This window comes from Symphalangus syndactylus, chromosome 4 (assembly GCF_028878055.3).
Source record: "Symphalangus syndactylus isolate Jambi chromosome 4, NHGRI_mSymSyn1-v2.1_pri, whole genome shotgun sequence".
Taxonomy (NCBI): Eukaryota; Metazoa; Chordata; class Mammalia; order Primates; family Hylobatidae; genus Symphalangus; species Symphalangus syndactylus.
Genome location: NC_072426.2, coordinates 118,985,123 through 119,006,815, shown reverse-complemented (window position 1 = coordinate 119,006,815; position 21,693 = coordinate 118,985,123). Strand labels below are relative to the sequence as shown.

The following is a 21,693-nucleotide window of genomic DNA, read 5'->3' as shown; positions in this document are numbered from 1 at the left end:
AGAGGAGTGGAGGCTGAGGAAGAATTCAGACCTAGCTCGGCCTGGTGAGGAGCAGCTTGGGGAGAAGGGGAGAGGTCAGATTGGTCTATAGAAAAGGAAGAGTAGAAAGACTCAGTGACACTTGGGGTTGGGATTGAGAGGACAGGCAGGAGGGAAAGAAGGAAGATTTGGTATGACTTGCATTGGGCACAGAGACTAGGAAGGGACTGCTGTGTAAAAGAATGCCTGGACATCAGGCACCTCAGACTGCCCATTTTACGACAAGAATTTAGATCTTGTAGGATGGGAAAATTGAAAGTGCCATTTTCCGGCTATTTGGAACTACTGTCAGTTTGTATTGGGGTCAAGCGGCATTGCAGAATAAGATGCTTAGATTTTAGATCAGGTGAGAGTTGAAGAGGTTTTAAGTTCTTAACACAGGCTAAGGGAGAAGGAGGAATGGAAGGTGGAAGCTTGCCCATAGCGAAGGAGGCAAGCCCAGAGAAAAGAGTAGAGACATGGAGAAGGGGTGGGGGGTTCTTGCCCTCCAGAAAAGCAGAGAAGGGGTCGGGGCACAGAGATATAAGAGGTTGGGGCACAGAAATAAGGGATCAGGGCACAGAGATATAAGAAGCTGGGGTGTGGAAATAAGGGATTGGGGTGCAGAGATACGAGGTTGGGGTACTTGTTCCTCCCCCAGAAAAGCGTGACTTGCCACAAACGGTGAAGGAGAAGGGGTTGAGGGGTTCTTGCCCCTACCCCAGAAAATCAGAGAAGGGGTAGAGACATGGAGAGAAGGGGTTGAGGTATGTGCCCCTCCCCCAGAAAAGCGGGACTTGCCGCTAAGGGTGAAGGACCAAGGCAGGCGTCCCTGCGTGGTCTGACACGTTTGAAACGTGGGTGAATAATCAGAGAGGCGTCCCTGCAATGATTAAACACCAAGGGAAGGCTGCCTTCCCAGTCCGTGACCGGTGCCGGAGTTTTGGGTCCACGGATAAAATGTGTCTCCTTTGTCTCTACCAGAAAATGAAAGGAATTGAAATTAAGAGAAGGGAGAGATTGAAGCATGGTGCCAAGATTGAAAGGAGAAAGAGGTTGAGGGATAGTGAGGGAAGTTGGAGAAGAGAGTAAAAAGAGGCTGCTTACCGGATTTGAAATTGGTGAGATGTTTCTTGGGCTGGTTGGTCTGAGGACCTGAGGTCGTAGGTGGATCTTTCTCACGGAGCAAAGAGCAGGAGGACAGGCGATTGATCTCCCAAGGGATGTCCCCCAATCCGAGTCACGACACCAAATTTCATGCGCTTCCGTGTGAGGAGACCACCAAACAGGCTTTGTATGAGCAAAATGGCTGTTTATTTTACCTGGGTGCAGGTGGGCTGAGTCTGAAAAGAGAGTCAGCCCCCAATAGGTAGTTTTTCAACCCTTGTTCCCTTCCCTTTCTGCCCTCAGTGTCTACTGTTCCATTTTTATATCCGTGTGTACCCACTGTTTAGCTCCCACTTATAAGTGAGAACATGCTGTGTTTGATTTTCTGTTTCTGCATTAATTCACTTACCAGCTGCATCCATGTTGCTACAAATGACATTATTTCATTCTTTTTCATGGCTGTGTAGTATTCCATGGGGTATACATACCACATTTTCTTTACCCAATCCACCATTGATGAGGACCTAAGTTGATTCCATGTCTTTGCTATGGTGAAGAGTGCTGCAATGAACATATGAGCACATGTGTCTTTTTGGTGAAATGATATACTTTCCTTGGGATATATACCCAGTAATAAGATTGCTGGGTCAATGGTAGTTCTATATTTAGTTCTTTGAGAAATCTCCAAACTACTTTCCACAGGAGCTGAGCTAATTTACGTTCCCACCAACAGTGTATAAATGTTCCCTTTTCTGTTCAACTTCATCAACATCTGTTATTTTTTGACTTTTTATTAGTAGCCATTCTGATTGGTGTGGGATGGTACCTCATTGTGGTTTTGGTTTGCATTTCTCTGATGATCAGTGATGCTGAGCATTTTCTTCATGTTTTTGGCCACTTGTTGTGTTTTTCTCTTGAGAAGTGTCTATTCATGTCCTTTGTGCAATTTTTTTTTTGAGACAAGGTCTCACTCTGTCACCCAGGCTGGAGTGCAGTGGCATGATCATAGCTCGCTACAGCTTCGACCTACCAGGCTCAACGAATACTCCCACCTCAGCCTCCTGAGTAGCTGGGACCACAGACACATGCCACCACATCTGGCTAATTCTTTTTTTGTGAGGTGGGGGAGTGGGGAGATGGGGTTGCCCTATGTTCCCAGGCTGGTCTCAGATTCCTGGGACAAGCAATCCTCTCTTCCTGCCTCGGCCTTTCAAAATGCTGGGATTACAGGTGTGAGCCACCACACCTGGCCCTTTGTGCCCTTTTTGATGGGTTTGTTGGGTTTTGTTGATTTAAGTACCTTATGGATTCTGGATAGTAGTCCTTTGTTGGATGCATAGGTTAAAAATATTTTCTCTCATTCCGTGGGTTGTCTCTTTACTCTGTTGATAGTTTCTTTGGCTATGCAGAAGCTCTGTGGTTTAATGAGGTCCCAATTGTCAGTTTTTGTTTTTGTTGTGTTTGCTTTTGATGACTTAGTCATGAATTCTTTGCCTATGGCAATGTCCAGAAGAGTGTTACGTAGGTGTTATCTTCTAGGATTATTATTATTATTATTATTATTATTATTATTATTATTATTTTGAGATGGAGTCTCGCTCTGTCGCCCAGGCTGGAGTGCAGTGGCGCGATCTCGCTCACTGCAAGTTCTGCCTGCCGGGTTCATGCCATTCTCCTGCCTCAACCTCCCGAGTAGCTGGGACTACAGGTGCCCGCCACCACGCCCAGCTAATTTTTTGTATTTTTAGTAGAGACAAGGTTTCACTACATTAGCCAGGATAGTCTTGATCTCCTGACCTCGTGATCCACCTGCCTTGGCCTTGCAAAGTGCTGGGATTACAGACGTTAGCCACCATGCCCGGCCTATTTTATTTATTTTATTTTTTTACGGAGGTTTGCTCTTGTTTCCCAAGCTGGGGTGCAATGGTGAGATCTCAGCTTACTGCAACCTCCACCTCCCGGGTTCAAGTGATTCTCCTGCCTCCGCCTCCCGAGTAGCTGGGATTACAGGTGCCTGTTACCACGCCCAGCCAGTTTTTTTCTGTTTTTAGTAGAAAGGGGGTTTCACCATGTTGGCAAGGCTGGTCTTGAACTCCTGACCTCAGATGATTCGCCCACCTAGGCCTCCCAAAGTGCTGGGATTACATGCATGAGCCACCGCACCCAGCCTCTTCTAGGATTTTTGTAGTTTGAAGTCTTACATTTAAATCTTTAATCCATCTTGAGTTAATTTTTTTTACATGGTGAAAGGTAGGGGTCAAGTTTTCTTCTTCTGCATGTGGTTAGCCAGTTTTCCTAGCACCATTTAATGAATAGTGTGTCCTTTCTCCTTTTTTATTTTTGTTGACTTTTTCACAGATCAGTTGGCTGTAGGTGTGTGGCTTAATTTCTGGGTTCTTTATTCTGTGCCATTGGTCTATGTTGACACTTAATATTAATGGTCTTTTAAATTTTAACTTTTCTGGAGGGTGTTTAGCATAAGCTCTTTGTGGTTTTAATTTGTGTTTTATGATTGCTAACGTGGTTGAGCACCTTTGGTATGTTTGTCGGTTATTTGGATATCTTGGTTTATTGATTTAATTTTGAAGTCTCCTATTTTTCTAGTGGGTTGTGTTTTTTTGGTATTAATTTGTAAGAGTTTTTACAAATTCATATGTATACACATATATGTATATAGGTACATATATGTCTCATAGATGCAAGCCTTTTATCAGTCACTAAGTTGAAAATATATTCTTCTCTGTGGCTTGCCTTTTTGTATGCCCTTAATATTGTATTTGGTTGAATAGAACTACTTAATTTTAAGGTAATTCAAAATTTATCTAACTTTTTCCTTGTGGTTAGTGCTTTCTGTGTTTTGTTTAAGAAATCTTTGCCAACCTTGAAATCATAAGATATTCTCCATATTGTCATCTAATGGTTTCATTGATTTGCCTTTTACACTTTGATATTTAATTCATCTGAATTAATTTATTTGGAATTGAAAACATCGCCTTTGCTGCTCTGCTGTCTTTTTTTATGAATCAAGTACTTGTATACGCATGGGTCTGTTTCTGGCTCTTGATTCTGCTCCACTGGTCTTTGCTTATTCTTGTTTCATAAAAGCACCCTGCCTTAATTACTGAAGCTTTATAATATGTTTGTTGTTGGTAGAACAAGACCCTCACCTTTTTGTTGTTGTTGTTGTTTTTGTTTGTTTGTTTTGAGAGTATCTCAGCTATTGCCTGGCTCTTTGTAGTTCCACATAAATTTTAGAATCATTGTGTCAAGTTCTACAAAAACACCTATTGGAACTGTATAAAATCTATAAATCAATTTGGGAAGAATTGACATTTTTACAATATCCTTGTATTAGTCCATTTTCACACTGCTATAAAGATACTGAGACTGGGTAATTTATAAACAAAAGAGGTTTAATTGACTCACAGTTCCACATGGCTGGAGAGACCTCAGGAAACTTACAATCATGGCAGAAGACAAAGCGTAAGCAAGGCACATCTTACGTGGTGGCAGGAGAGAGACAGCATGCAGGGGAAACTACCACTTTTAAACTATCAGATATCAGGAGAACACTTTCACTACCACAAAAGCAGCATGGGGGAACTGCCCCCATGATCCAATCACCTCCTACCAGGACCTTCCCTTGACATGTGAAAATTACAATTGGATATGAGATTTGGGTGGGACACAAAGCCAAACCACATCAATCATCTTTCAATTCATGAACATGGTTTGTATCTCCTTTTAAATTGCCTCTATTTTCTCTGATGTCTTCTAGTTTTCTGAGTGGAGATCTTGCACATCTTTGATTACATTTCTTCCTAGAGATGTGACTTATTTTAGCCATGTTGTAGGTGCCTTTTTTTTTTTTTTTTTTTGAGGTAGGGTCTCACTCTGTCACCCAGGCTGGAGTGCAGTGGTACAATCATGGCTCACTTCAGCCTCCATCTCCCAGGGTTAAGTAATCTTTCCACCTCAGCCTCCCAAGTAGCTGGAACCACAGACATGTGTCACCACCACCCGGCTATTTTTTTGATTTTTGCAGAGATGAAGTCTCACTATGTTCCCCAGGCTGGTATGTGGCATTTTTTACATCATTTTTAACTGTTACTGGTAAGCACTAACTTTTTAATTTCCTCTTTTAATTTAAATATTTATTAAAATTTTATATCATGCTATGTTTTCCTTTATTATAAAAATCATATATGCTTTTTCTTTACTTAAAAATGTTTCTGCTCTCCCTCCCACGTGTGTTACTTTTGTATTGCTGCTGTAACAAACTAGTGCTCCCTATTTGTCCTATGGCTTTCCATGAGCCCTGGCACAGTGCTACTTCATTTGAGAAGCATAACCTGACATGCTGCTGCTTTTTCACTCCGGAGTTTGTTTCTATAACTACCAATTCAGAAAGGAAAACCATTGCTTTTCAACAATTTTGGACTATTCTGAAAGGCTCAGTCACAGTTATCACAACTTTTTCTCTTTTCTGGGTTTGTGCTCCCCCTAAGCAACAATGAGGTTAATTGAAGGAGTCCAAGACTGACATAGAAAAGTAAATTTTGTCCTCTAGTGAAAAGGAGATGTGAACTCTGAAAATTTGAGATATGTCTCAGTTAATTTAGAAAGTTTATTTTGCCAAGGTTAAGGATGTGCGCCTATGACACAGCCTCAGGAAGTCCTGAGGACATGTGCCCAAGGTGGTCAGGGCACAGCTTAGTTTTATACATTTTAGGAAAACATGAGACATCAATCAATATATGTAGGAAGTACATTGGTTTGGTCTGGAAAGGCAGGACAACTTGAAGCAAAGGCAGGAAGACTCAAAGAGGGGAGGGAGCTTCCAGGTCACAGATAGGTAAGAGATGAAGAGTTGCATTCTTTTGAGTTTCTGATTAGCCTTTCCAAAGGAGGCAATCAGATACCCATCTATCTCATTGAGCAGAGGTGTGACTTTGAATAGAATGGGAGGCAGGGTGGCCCTAAGCAGCTACCAGCTTGACTTTTCCCTTTAGCTTAGTGATTTGGGGGCCCCAAGATTTATTTTTCTTTCAAAAGGGGTAGAAGGAAACCCCTGCACAAAATCCAATGTCTTCTGAAAGAGTGACTCCTCAGAAGCCCCTTAAGTGACATCAAGTTTGGTGTCAGGCTGCCATGTGGCTAGAATAGATTTTTCACCCTCTTCCAAACAGCATTTCCCATTGTTTTCTGATCATATAAGATCTATCTGGCTGGGCGCGGTGGCTCACGCTTGTAATCCCAGCACTTTGGGAGGCCGAGGCGGGCTTGTAATCCCAGCACTTTGGGAGGCCGAGGCGGGCGGATCACGAGGTCAGGAGATCGAGACCACGGTGAAACCCCGTCTGTACTAAAAATACAACAAAAAAAAGATCCATCTGGAGCACTTATTAAACATACATTCATCAGTGCTTCATTATGATAATCTCTAAGGAGAGTGACTTGAGAACTTTTATTTTTAAAAAGAACTTATCATTTTCATAATCAAACAAATGTAGTAACCAGCATTGCTCTCAAGGACTATCAAGGGGGTGGGAGTGATCAAGTTACAAGGGGCAAACCTCATTGTTGTTTCCAGGGTTTTTTAGTTTTCCTTGAGTATACACTCCTCAGATTGTTGCAAACCTTTGGTTAATTTTTAGAGTTTTGAAAAAGTTGACTTTGACAATTTGTGCAAGCAGTGAACATACAGAATATACATCCCTCTGTATATGCAGTTATATACAGAGGGATGGATATACAGGGGGCCCCTCTCTGCATTCTACAAGTTCTGTCCTTCACAAGTTTTCATTATTATTATGATTATTGTAAAATGCACACAAGAGAAAATTTATTATTTTAGTTATTTTTAAGTGTACATTTAGTGAAAGTAAGAACATTCACAATGTTGTGCAATGATCACTGCTATCCATCTCTAGAACTTTTTAGTCAACCCAAACAAAAACTCTATATTCATTAAACAATAACTCCCCATTTCCCCCTCTTCCTAGCCTCTGGTAACATGTATTCTACTTTTTGTCTGTATGATTTGCCTAGCCTAGGTATGTCATACAAAATTTGTCTTTTTATGTCTGACTTCATTCCCTTAGCATAAAGCTTTCAAGGTGCATCCATGTTGTAGCATGTGTCAGAATTGCATTCCTTTTTAAAGCCGAATAATATTCCATGGTATGTATGTACCACATTTTGTTTATTTCTTTATTGATGTATATTTGGGTTGTTTTCACATTTTGGCTATGGCTTTCACAAGTCTTTTATTTATCACACTTATGTATTATTCAATTCAAAGATTGTTTTCTAATTTTCGTTGTGATTTCATTTTTACTCATGGGTTATATGAGTGTATTGTTAAATTTCTATATATTTAGACATTTTCTAGTTTTGTTTTTGTCATTGATTTCCAGCTTAATAACACTTGTCATAAGGGAGGAGACCACCCCTCATATTGTCTTATGCCCAATTTCTGCCTCCAAAGAAAGAAAAAGTAAAAACTAAAATGCAGAAATCAAATCCACAAGCAGACGGCCCGGCGCCACACCCTGGACCTGGTAGTTAAAGATCGACCCCTTACCTAATCAGTTATGTTATCTATAGATTACAGACATTGTATAGAAAAGCACTGTGAAAATCCCTATCCTGTTTTGTTCCAATCTAATTACCGGTGCATGCAGCCCTCTGTCACGTTACCCCCTGCTTGCTCAATTGAGCATGACCCTCTCATGCACACCCCCTTAGAGCTGTGAGCCCTTAAAAAGGACAGGAATTGCTCACTCGGGGAGCTCGGCTCTTGAGACAGGAGTCTTGCTGATGCCCCTGGCCGAATAAACCCCTTCCTTCTTTAACTCAGTGTCTGAGGAGTTTTGTCTGTGGCTTGTCCTGCTACAGTCAGAAAACATACTCTGTATGATTTGAATTATTTGAAAATTGTTGCTTTTTGATGGCCTAAAATATGGTCTTTATAGCAGTGTGAAAATGGACTAATACAAAGATATTGTAAAAATGTCAGTTCTTACCAAATTGATTTATAGATTTTATACAGTTCCAATAGGTGTTTTGGTAGAACTTGACACAATGGTCAACCACATGTATATTCTGTGCTCGATAGGTTCAATACTATAGCTATGTCAATTAGGACAAGTATCTTAATCAAGTTCTTCAAATTTGGTTTGCCTTTATTATTTGCTTTTTTCCATCAGTTACTCAGAGAGGTATGTTAAAATGTTCAACTATGCTTGTGTATTTACTTATTTCTCCTTTTGGCTCTTTCAGTTTTACCTAATAAGCTTAGAGACTATGTTACTAGATGCAGACAAATTTAAGATTGCTATATCCTCCTATTTGGTTGCTAGAAAATGTCTCTCCTTAACCCTAATAGTACTTCCTGCCTTCTGACCATCCCATTTAAAGCCAGCCCTCCTCTCCACTCCCCAGCTTCCCCTGCCTCAATTTTTAAAGACTTTTTTTCTAAGAGCAGTTTTTCAGTCATAGCAAAATTAAGATGAACATACAGAGATTTCCCATAAGCCTCCTGTCCCTACAAATTCATAGCCTCCCCACTATCAACATCCCCCACCAGAGTGGTACATTTGTTACAACTGATAAACCTACACAGACACATCAATTATCAGCCCAAGCCCATAGTTTACCTTAGGGGTTCACTCTTGATAGGTGTGTAATGTTATCTTATTATTTTAATTTGCATTTCCCTGATGACATATGTGGTAGTGGGACATCTTTTTTATTTTTTTTTTTTGAGACAGTCTCGCTCTGTCACCCAGGCTGGAGTGCAGTGGCATGATCTTGGCTCACTGCAAGCTCCACCTCCTGGGTTCATGCCATTCTCCTGCCTCAGCCTCCCGAGTAGCTGGGACTACAGGCACCTGCCACCAAGCCCAGCTAATTTTTTGTATTTTTAGTAGAGACGGGGTTTCACCATGTTAGCCAGGTTGGTCTCGATCTCCTGACCTCGTGATCTGCCTGCCTCAGCCTCCCAAACTGCTGGGATTACAGGTGTGAGCCACCATGCCCGGCTAGTGGGACATCTTTTTACATGCTTATTTGCCAACTGTATATCCCTTTGGTGAGGTGTTTTTTAAAGTCTTTGGCCCATTTTTTAATTGGATTGTTTGTTAATTTAATTTTAAGAGTTCTTTGTGTATTTTGGATAACAGTTCTTTTTCAAATGTGTCCTTTGCAAATATTTCCTTCCAGTCTGTGGTTTGTCTTCCTAATCTCTTGACATTGTCTTACTCAGAACAGATATTTTTAATTTTAATGAAATTCAGCTTATCAATTATTTCTTTGATGGATCATACCTTTGGTGTTGTATCTAAAATATCATTGCCATTGCCATGCCCAAAGTCATTTAAGGTTTCTCCTGTTATCTTCTAGGAGCTTTATAGTTTTGCATTTTACATTTAGGTTTATGATCCATTTTGAGTTAATTTTTGTGAATGGTATAAGGTCTGTGTCTTAGTTAATTTTTTGGCATGTGGATGTCTAGTTGTTCCAGCAGCATTTGTTGAAAAGAACAATATTTGCTCCATTGTATTGCCTTTGCTTCTTTGTCAAAGACCAGTTGACTATATTTATGTGTACCTATTTCTGGGCTCTCTATTCTACTTCATTGATCTATTCTCTCACCAATACTATACTATCTTGATTACTTGGCTTCATAGTGAGCACTAAAGTTGGGTAGCGTCAGTCCTCCAACTCTTTGTTCTTCTTCAATATCGTGTTGGTTATTCTTGGTGTTTTGCCTCTCCGTATAAACTTTAGAATTAGTTTGTTGATATTCAGAAATTAAGCTGCTAGGATTTTGATTGGAATTGCATTTAATCTATAGACGAGTTTGGGAAGAGCTGACATCTTGATAATATTCAGTCTTCCTATCCATGGACATGGAAAAATCCCTCCATTTATTTAGTTCTTTTTTTTATTTCTTTCACTGGAATTTTTTAGTTTTCCTTATATAGACCTTGTACATATTTTGTTAGATTTATACCTAAGTGTTTAACTTTTGGAGATGCTAATGTATATGTTATTACGTTTTTTATTTAAAATTCCACTTGCTTATTGCTCATACATAGGAAAATAATTGATTTTTGTATGTTAACCTTGTATTCTGCAATCTTGCTATAATAGCTTATTAGTTCCAGGATTTTTTTTTTTTTTTTTTTTTTTTGCTGATTCAGGTTTTCTATGTAGATGATAATGTCATCTGCAAACAAAGACAGTTTTATTTCTTCCCAATTTGTATGCCATTTCATTCCTTGTCTTGAACACAGAAAGAATCAAGACTTAATAATTTATACTTGAGCCACATTCCTATCTTAGGAATTCCAAAATGTGACCCTTCCCTTATTTTAACCTTGGCAGACAACTGGGATTGACACTAATATTTCATAATAGCTTAAGGTCTGTATCACACTAATCTCCATTCTCCAAATTCAGAATCCTTTTGATTATGTTTATAAATTTACATATCTGCGGTTAAAACTGGTTCAGAACCAAATGATCAAGACTTTTACCAAGTTTCTTCTATCTCACACAATATGAATATTCAATGTATGTGGTGAATAAATATGATGAATAAAAAGTGTAATGTGAAATGTTTTGTGTATTTTAATACTTTCCTGACTTAACCCACTTTAAATGATCAGTCATTTTATGTTTTGTCGCAATAATTCTCCTTGGAACATTCTGATTTTATAGCAATGTAAAATGTCTCTCTATAGCCTTACGGAATTTTAATCAAATAGCTTTTGCTCAGAACTTAAAAAGACATTTGTCCTTGGGGCTAAAATTAGCCATGAAAAAGATTAAAAACAAAGCAAATTTAGAATATAATCAGTACTTTCAAAATGAGCTCGAGTTGTGCTTCATCTTCATTTATAACACTTGCTTCTTCTTAGCTTCTAATAGAATAAGGAATAGTTGTGCAAAGAATATATTTACATTTCTGAGGTTCCAAAAACAGATGAACCTCACAAGCTCATGCTCTTTTGTGTTTGGAATGTCACAGGCCGCCTTGGTTGGAATGATTCACGTAATGATCACTCTCTGAATAGGAAAAAATTCCAAGTTCTATACATTTTCACCAGATGTCCTATTCCTGCATTTTTTTCAGAGTTATTAAATATAGTACCTTTTTTCCTACTCTGGTAAATGGATCTGTTTGGATACCACCTTTCTTTCAAACACTATTTTCAGACAGGACCTCAGCAGTGCTTAAAGACTCCTCTTATGGTTTGAGTGTGTCACTCAAAAGTTCATGTGTTAGAAATTTAATCCCCAATGCAATAGTTTTGGGAGGTAAGGACTAGTAAGAGGTGACTAGGTCATAAATGTGGAACCTTCACAAATAGATTAATCATATGAGCAGGTTAGTTATCTCAAGAGGAGGCTGTTATAAACCAAGTTCAGTTTCTGGTATCTCTCTCTGTCTCAAGTGCTCTCTTCCACCTTTCACCCTCTGCGATAAGATGATCCTCACCAGATGCTGGCACCATGTTCTTGGACTTCTCATCCTTCAATAACCCTGAGGCAAATAAACTTCTATTATTCATAATTTACCCAGTCTATGGTATTGTGTTATAGAAGCAGAAAATGGACTAAGACAACTCCACTACCTGGCCAAGATGAACCTCAAGTATCACAGAATTAGCAAAGGGATGTCCAAAGCTAATTAAGTGTCAATATACTTGAGAGCTATTTTAAAAATGCAGAAATTATACTTTGTTGGACTAAACCAGATAATGCACCCAATTGGGAAGTACTTCTGAGACATTTTAGCTTTAAGTGCTTGTTTTGATGATTTGGAAAGGTCTGGATGGAAATACAACTAATATTTATCAGGGTATTATGTGGGTTATTGCTCTTATCTGAAGTTGAGGTTAATAATTCAACTGATTATAAAATATGTTCCAAGAATTTGGATAAAATATTTACCAATTAATATATACAGATGGATAGATTTCATAACAAGTCCTGAAATTTTTCCACATCCCCACTTATACTTTCTCAAATGTACTTAGCTCCTTGCAGCTCCTTGATGGTGCTTGTGGCTAAATGGTTCTTTCTCCATGCAGTGTGCTTTTCCATTCCCCACCTCGCCTGCCTTTCAAACCAGCTTGGAGGAAACCTATTTTACTGAGCTCTCTTCAGACACTCAACACTCCCTCCCTCACCAGACACCCACAAAATCTCCTTACTTTGTGCTGATTACTTATTTCCATAGTTCTGTCACTTTATAAACTGAAATTAACTTTTTTGATTATGGGCTTATCACAGGGCCTGGCTTACAGAAAACACTCAGAAGATGCAATAACCACAGGTAGGGAGTAGGGAAGGATTTCATCAATTTCTTCATCCTCTGAAGGAAGTTTTAAGCTCCTGAAAGCCAGAAAACCAAACAAGAAACAAAGCGAAATTCTCAGGAGCACCTTTTTGCTGAAAAGAGAACCCCAAATACCCAAAATTTGGTCAAATATTCATATCCATATCCTTTCAGGACTAGGTAGTTATATGTAATTTTAGGAATACTAAATAGAGAATAGGATCATAATTTCAGCTGGTCACTGACATTTAAGCTCTTCTTCCTGCTGACATTTACAAAAGAAAATATAGAGGGTTAAAGTCTATGAAGTCTCTCAGGGTCTACAATACCTCTTTCTTCTAAGAGCACTCTTGTCTATTTATAGTGATATATCCAGGTGCAAATTACAAAGAAATCTTACTGTTTACACTCAGGCTCATGCTGTCCTGCTCTAAAAGAAAATTGGCTGCACATGGACTTGTCCAGTTGTTTTTTCCGGTAACTGCCTGTGTATGTTGTCACGGAAGAATCTGACCATCGTGTTTCATCCTGCCAAGATGCTCCAGCCTTGCGTCTGATCAGATCAAACTCTTGAGAAGTAAGAGGGCTAAAGGGCAGAAGAATTTGTGGAGTCAAGTAGAAGAAGTGTGACATAACTACGAATGGCCTCTCCGGATGACAACTTGTCAAGTCCTCTGCATAATGAAGAATTAATTTCCTTCTAGTAGCAGGAAGCAATTGATTGGGCTCACCAAACTTTGTGACTCAACAGTTCACAGAGTGCAGAAGCTTAACTGTTTTAGATATAGTTGCCAAGCAACAGATCACAAAATTCCACAAATGCTACCCCCTTGCATCCCAAGGGAGGTAAATTTTAACTAACAAATTTATAAGTTATATAACTTTCTGGACTTTGCTGTAAGAAATATGAAATATGCTGCTTCATAATTATGGCAAGAAAGCAGGTGGCAAAATTATTTGTATTTTACTGCTATCATGAATAAAGCAGTAATTCCTAATGATGGTGGTTCAAGAAGTGGAAACGAGATGAAAGAACAGTGCCAAGCATTCACTTCTCCTAAAGACCTCCAAGTGTCTGGAAGAGAACATGAACTGCTTGTAATGTCAACAATAGCAGGTGACTCAACAGCTTCTCATATGTCACAGAGTAGTGGTGCTCTGGTTGGCTGCACACTAGAGTCACCCTGGAAGCTGTTAAAATAAGCAGGAGTCCAGGCCCCCACCACAGAGATTCTGATTTAGTTGATGTGGAATAGGGCCCAGGCATCACTATTTATTTAAAGCTTAATCCTGGAGGATTCTAAAGAGCAGCCAGGGTTAAGAATTAAGGTCATGGACACGGAAAAAACATTTGACAAAATCCAGCATCCCTTTAGGATTAAAACTTGAGGCAAAATTGGCATAGAAGGGACATACTTCAAAATACTAAAAGCCATCTATGTAAAACCCACAGCCAACATTATACTGAATGGGGAAGAATTGAAAGCATTCCTCCCGAGAACTGGAAAAAGACAAGGATGTCTACTTTCACTACTTCTATTCAACATAGTACTGGAAGTTCTAGCCAGAGCAATCAGACAAGAGAAAGAAATAAAGGACATCCAAATCAGTAAAGAGGAAGTGAAACAGTTGCTGTTCACCGATGATATGACCATATACCTAGAAAATCCTAAAGACTCATCCAAAAAGCTTCTAGATCTGATAAATGAATTCAGTAAAGTTTCAGGATACAAAATCAATGTACACAAATCAGCACTGTTATACACCAACAGCGACCATGCTGAGAATCAAATCAAGAACTCAACCCCTTTTATAACAGTTACAAAATAAATAAATAAATAAAATACTTAGGAATACACCTTACAAAGGAGATGGAAGATCTCTACAAGGAGGCTGGGCACGGTGGTTCACGCCTGTAATCCCAGCACTTTGGGAGGCCGAGGTGGGCGGATCACGAGGTCAGTAGATTGAGACCATCCTGGCTAACACGGTGAAAACCCATCTCTACTAAAAATACAAAAAATTAGCTGGGCATGGTGGCGGACACCTGTGGTCTCAGCTACTCAGGAGGCTGAGGCAGGAGAATGGCATGAATCCAGAGGTGGAGCTTGCAGAGATGCTAAGATTGTGCCACTGCACTCCAGCCTGGGCGACAGAGCGAGACTCTGTCTCAAACAAAAATAAAAAAAGATCTCTACAAGGAGACCGGGCATGGTGGCTCATGCCTGTAATCCCAGAACTTTGGGAGGCCGAGGCAGGTGGATCACGAGGTCAGGAGATCGAGACCATCCTGGCTAACATGGTGAAACCCTGTCTCTACTAAAAAATAAAAAAATTAGCCAGGTGTGGTAGTGGGTACCTGTAGTCCCAGCTACTTGGGAGGCTGAGGCAGGAGAATGGCGTGAACCCAGGAGGTGGAGCTTGCAGTGAGCAGAGATTGCACCACTGCACTCCAGCCTGGGTGACAGAGCAAGACTCCATCTCAAAAAAAAAAGATCTCTACAAGGGAAACTACAAAACACCGTTGAAAGAAGTCATAGATGACACAAACAAACGGAAAAACATCACCTTGCTCATGGATGGGTGGAATTAATATTGTGAAAATGACCATATTGACAAAAACAATCTATAAATTCAATGCAATTTCCATCAAAATACCATCATCGTTCTTCACCAAACTAGAAAAAACAATCCTAAAATTCACATGGAATTAAAAAAAAAAAAAGTGTGTAACCAAAGCAAGACAAAGCAAAAAGAACAAATCTGGAAGCATCATCACATTGCCCATCTTCAAACTATACTACAAGGCTGTACTTACTAAAACAGCATGGTACTGGTATAAAAATAGCCACATAGACCAATGGAACAGAATAGAGAACCCAGAAATAAATCCAAATACTTACAGCCAATTGATCTTCAACAAAGCAAACAAAAACATAAAGTTGAGGAAAGGACACCCTATTCAACAAATGGTGCTGGGTAATTGGCAAGCCACATGTAGAAGAATGAAACTGGATCTTCATCTCTCACCTTATAAAAAATCGACTCAAGATGGATCAAAGACTTAAAGACCTGAAACCATAACAATTCTAAAAGATAACACAGGAAAAACTCTTCTAGACATTGGCTTAGGCAAAGACCTCATGACCAAGAACTCGAAAGCAAATGCAACAAAAACAAAGATAAGAAGATGGGACCTAATTAAACTAAAAAGCTGCACAGCAAAAGATAAGATCAGCAGAGTAAACAGACAACCCACAGAGTGGGAGAAAATATTTGGAAACCATGCAAAGTTTGCAACAAAGATCTTTGTTGTAGACAAAGGACTAATATCCAGAATTGACAAGGAACTCAAATCAGCAAGAAAAAAACAAATAATCCCAGCAAAAAGTAGACTAAGAATACGAATATACAATTCTCAAAAGAAGATACACAAATGGTCAACAAACATGAAAAAATGCTCAACATCACTAATTATCAGGGAAATGCAAATCAAAACGAGACATCACCTTACTCTTGCAAGAATGGCCATAACTTAAAAATAAAAAAAAAAATAGATGTTGGCATGGATGTAGTGAAAAGGGAACACTTTTATACTGCTGGTGGGAATGTAAAGTAGTACAACCACTATGGAAAACAGTATGGAGATTCCTTAACTAAAGGTAGAACTACCATTTGATCCAGAAATCCTACTATTGGGTAACTACCCAGAGGAAAAGAAGTCATTATATATGAAAATGACACATGCACATGCATGTTTATAGAAGCACAATTTGCAATTGCAAAAATATGGAAGCAGCCTACATGCCCATCAACCAATGAGTGGATAAAGAAAGTGTGGTGTATATAGATACCATGGAATAGTACCCAGCCATAAAAAAAAGTGAAGTAATGGCATTTACAGCAACCTGGATGGAGTTGGAGGCCATTATTCTAACTGAAGTAACTAAGGAATGGAAAACCAAACATCGTATGTTCTCACTCATAAGTGGGAACTAAGCTATGAGGACGCAAAAACATAAGAACTATATAATGGACTTTGGGGACTCTGGGGCAATGGTGGGAGGCAGGTGAGGGATAAAAGATGATACACTGGGTACAGTGTATACTGCTCAGGTGATGGGTGCACCAAAATCTTAGAAATCACCAGTAAAGAACTTATCCACGTAACCAAAACCCACCTGCTCCCCCAAAAACTATTGAAATGTTTAAAAAGCACATTTCCTCTTTAAAAAGAGAGAGAGAGAAAAAGAGAGAATTAAGGTCATGGAAATGCCACCGTGAACTTTTTTATGTTGAGAAGTCATAGCATTTGATCTTCTATTCACTTGAATCCCTCTATCCTTCACTAATAATTACTGTAAATCTGATTATTATGTTTGCCCATCCTCATTTCTCCAGATTAAAAAGCAATTCATTGGCAAATCAAAATGAAATAAATCTTTCAACGTTTGTTCTTTTTTTTTTTTTGAGGCAGTTTCTCTCTGTTGCCCAGGCTAGAGTACAGTGGAACAATCTCGGCTCACTACAAGCTCCACCTTCCGGGTTCACACCATTCTCCTGCCTCAGCCTCCTGAGTAGCTGGGACTACAGGCGCCCACCACTGTGCCCGGCTAATTTTTTGTATTTTCAGTGGAGATGGAGTTTCACCATGTTAGCCAGGATGGTCTCGATCTCCTGACCTCATAATCTGCCTGCTTCGGCCTCCCAAAGTGCTGGGATTACAGGCATCAGCCACCGTGCCCAGCGTTTGTTCTTTTTTTTATTAACTGTTGGGGCAGTAGTTCTCAACCCCCAGTGCTCATTCAAGTAACCCTCTGAATTCTTTATAAACACAGATGCCGTGTACCTTTCCCGCTTCACCCCAATCAGAAGTACCGATTAGCAACTCTGCAAGTGGAGCTATCATTAAGTGCTGAAAAAAAGAATTTTGATAGATGATTTGATCAGCACCAATAGGGCCCATTAAACCGGCAGAACTCTCAGCTCTACCTTCAGAGACTGCAGGTCTGAGGTAAAGCCCAGAGATCTGCATTTTTATATTGTTACATGCTTCTGCTGCAATTGGTCTTTGAATACAAGTGATGCTGCTCCAGGGATTGAATTTAAAGTCTTTTCAACTCAGGCTGACACACTATATGGTATATTTCTCTGAGAATGAGATTATTTGCAAATACTTGTTAGTATGTTTCCTTATGGTTTCTTCCTTAAAATGTTGAAATTTGGAACATAAGCACCTTTGCCCTAGAAAAAGAATTAGGCAGATGTTGGCAGACTTAGCTGCTTTTTATCACGGATTTGAAGATTTTTTGGAGAAATACAGATGAGATAAAAAGATGACAGAAGCCAGGGGTGGTGGCACACACCTGTAGTCCCAGTTACTTAGAGGGCTGAGACGGGAGGATCACCTGAGCCTAAGAGTTCGAGTCCAGCCTGGGCAACAGAGTGAGACCCTATCTCTATTTTTTTAAAAAAAGATGATGAAGATAAAGAGTGAAGGAGAGAAAGGAACACTGGGCTGTCCAGGTCTTTTTAGCCCATTCATTATCAGGTAGTGGCTGCTTGAGGAAAACTCTGCCAGCAATATGTATTGTTTTGAGACAGGAAAATAAATAGACAAACTTGTGAAAGATTATTTGTAAAAAACATTTTAAAATTTTCTTCTCAAAGTATGTGTTAGTCTATAAATGAACATGGAATAAAATAAGGTCTTTTAAAAATACATTATAGTATCAGTGTGCTTTGTTATCACTTTCCTGTCCTCTCTAATATTTTCCTTTTCCCATAATCAGTTATGATATCATTTTAACAATTATAACCTCAAAAACCAAAAGTAGTGAAACTTAAGCGAAAATGTCTACTCTTGGGTTTAGATGGAATTATGACTTAGTTCAGCAGTCCACTTGATGTTGAACAAGTCTGTTAAAAATAAATTGGACTGGCTGGTCGCAGTGGCTCACGCCTGTAATCCTAGCACTTTGGGGGGCTGAGGCGGGCAGATTACCTGAGCTCAGGAGTTCATGACCAGCCTGGGCAACATGGTGAAACCCCGTCTCTACTAAAATACAAAAAATTAGCCGGGCGTGGCAGTGTGCACCTGTAATCCCAACTACTCGGGAGGCTGAGGCAGGAGAATCACTTGAACCTGGGAGGCGGAGGTTGCAGCATTGTGTCTCTGCACTCCAGCCTGGGCAACAGAGCGATACTCTGTCTCAGAAAATAAAACTAAATTAAATTAAAATAAAATAATAAATTAGATTTCCAATTAGAGAATAAGTGAACAGACTAATTGAATTTATTATCATAAGTGTTTATCCTATAATAATTCTAGAGGACCTCATGCTCATTCTTTGTTCTGACATTTTATCAGATACTTTCCTTCTCATGGACACTGACTTGTATGGTCTGACTTCCAGGTTGGAAAATCTGCACTAAAAACTTCCCTTTTGTAACTGATTTATGGCAAGTTGTGTTGTTTATTCATCAGTGTGTTAAGTATGATAAAAAAAAATCGAGAGCACTGTGACAACAAACTCTGGGTTGTGAGCATGATTTTGTGAAAATAAGAGCTTACTGAGTGACCTCATACCAAATAAAACCAGCAGGGGGTGTTCATTTCACCTGGTGCATGGGAGCCTTTGGTGACCTAGCACTGACTAGGCTTCTCTCTGAACATAAGCTGATTATTCTAATGAGATGTCAATAGGTATTAATTAAAAGGGTTTCATGGTAAGTAAGTTTAGAACAATTTGGGATAAACATGTTTTTTTTTTGTTGTAAGACTTCTCAGAGCCTTTAATGTCTTTGCATTGTGCGTCTTGCAAAGTGGCCTAGATTGTGCAGCATTTCTTAAACTTATTTGACCACAAAACTCCTTTTGTCACAAGCATCTCTGAGGGTTCCTATTCTATAGAAGAACCCAGGAACAGGAAAGGCCAGAGGTCTCTCTACAGCTGACACAATGGCTGGTCTGCAGTTTCTGAAAGTTACTAGATCTTGACTAGATCACCAGCTTAAAGTACTGATAGCCTGCCAAAAGGGTGGATCAAGCCGTATTTTGTTAAAAAAAAATTTAGAGATAACATCAAACAGTGAAGTACACACATATATTTTACATATGTCCTTACCCGTGTAACTATGACCCACATTCAGCATGCTAAATGTTGTTCTGTGTCCCTTTCCAGTCAAAACAGCACACACACACACACACACACATGCATGCGCACACACGCACAAAACACAACATCTGGTAACCACTAATTCAATTTCTATCACCACAGACTAGGTACGTCAGGCTATATCCTGTGAAGGCAGAAGCTTATTGATACCATCACAAGATGAAACCTAGGAAGATACCAGATAAAGACCAGAGAAGGCCAGGTGTGGTGGCTCACGCCTGTAATCCCAGCACTTTGGGAGGCTGAGGTGGGCGGATCACGAGGTCAGGAGATCGAGACCATCCTGGCTAACATGGTGAAACCCTGTCTCTACTAAAAAATACAACAAAAATTAGCCAGGCATGGTGGTAGTCGCTTATAGTCCCAGCTACTCTGGAGGCTGAGGCAGGAGATGGCGTGAACCCGGGAGGCGGAGCTTGCAGTGAGCCGAGATCATGCCACGGCACTCCAGCCTGGGCGACAGAGACAGACTCCATCTCAAAAAAAAAAAAGACCAGAGAAAGCAGAATGCCCTTGAGAAAAAAACCCCATATGAAGCTGCAATTTCCATCTCAGCCTGAATCCGTCTCTTCCCCATAAGGTGCTAAGTTCTGATATTTGGATGAGTGTGGCTACACACCTTAATGAGTACACATAATGTGTTACAGTTAATAACTGTTTGAGTCTGTCAATTACAATAGTATTAATTATTAGTCCTTGATCTTGGAATAGTTTCTTCATACTTACCAACCAATTGTGTGATTTGGAAATTTTTAGTAACTTATCAAAGACTGAGTAGTAGATGGCCTAAAAGACACGGGATACAAGGAACCAGTTATAATAAGACTTGATGGAAATAAAAGAAGGGGAAACTGCAAAGGAACAGGAAAAGGAAATTGATAAAATTAGTGAGGAAAAGACCAAAAGGAAGGATCTTTTCTCATTGCTTTCCTGAAATTTATTTTTGGTTCTGTTTACCATTTGAAAACTGAAACTGATTGTCAACAGTGTATATGTTGTGATCCCAATTTCGCTTAATAAAAAGTGTGTGTGTGTGTGTGTGTGTGTATTTTAGAAGAAAAGGTCTAGAAGGTTATATATACATGTTAATACTTATTTTAGCTGAGTGGAAAAATACACATGATTTTTACATCATATATTCTTTTATTTTTTAAAAGAAATTTACAATGAATATATGTAACTTATAATTAGAGTCAAAATGTTATGTTATTTTACAAAAGTTAAAGCAAATTGAATATATCAACATATAATCTGTATTAGGCTATTTTATGTTGCTATAAAGGAATACCTGAGGCTGAGTAATTTATGAAGAAAAGAGATTTAATTGGCTCATGGTTCTGCAGACTGCACAAGAAGCATAGTGCTGGCATCTGCTTCTGGTGAGGCTTCAGGAAGCTTCACTCATGGAAGTGGAAGGGAGAGCAAGCACGTCACACGACGAGACAAGGAGCAAGAGAAAGAAACGGGGGTAGGTCCCAGACTCTTCAACAACCAGACAGCCTGTGAACTGATTATGGCAGGGCAGGCCCTAAGCCATTCATGAGGGATCTGCCCCTGTGACACAAACACCTCCCAGGATGCCTGACCTCCAACTTTGGGGATCACATTTCAACATGAGATTTGGAGGGGACAAATATTGAAGCCATATCATAATCACTCACTCACATCTTGCAAGAAATCTCTTGGGTTTGCATTTACTTTTCCACTTCCTTCTAGAGTCAAGGCCTTAAGAAAAAAAAACCTCTAAGGCATAGAGATTGGAACCAATTCAATCAAATATGATACTTCTTAAACTTTCTTTCCTTTTAGTTCTGGGTCCAGTAATCAGAGATAGGAGAAAATAAGGTATACAGCTCTTTAGTGAGTGAGTGTGTGTGTGTGTGTAATGGGTGGGGAACAGAGAATAGGAAAATAGGGTGGAAAGAATATGAATCCACTGAGGAAAAGACCAAGGTATACATGTGAGGAAACTTGAATGGTTGTTCTTTTTCAAGGAAACCCTGTCTATTCATAAATACCTATGATGAAATAGTCCAC

The 21,693-nt window shown here is 39.5% G+C and overlaps 1 protein-coding gene across 5 annotated transcripts in view; it reads right to left on the bottom strand.

Moving 5' to 3' along the window:
• Window positions 1-13,249, bottom strand: part of C4H4orf51 (chromosome 4 C4orf51 homolog) — a 71,195-nt gene extending 57,946 nt beyond the window's left edge. For 4 of the 5 annotated variants that reach the window (XM_055274050.2, XM_055274052.2, XM_063638248.1 and 1 more), the window contains exon 1: window positions 12,879-13,249. In XM_055274050.2, the coding sequence (XP_055130025.1) occupies window positions 12,879-13,111 (233 nt within the window). In that variant the 5' untranslated portion in view covers window positions 13,112-13,249. Of the gene's footprint in view, window positions 1-11,410; window positions 11,681-12,878 lie in introns of those variants that run through there. The other variant, XR_008656994.1, reaches the window with a different exon arrangement.
• Between the last annotated feature and the right edge of the window lie 8,444 nt (window positions 13,250-21,693).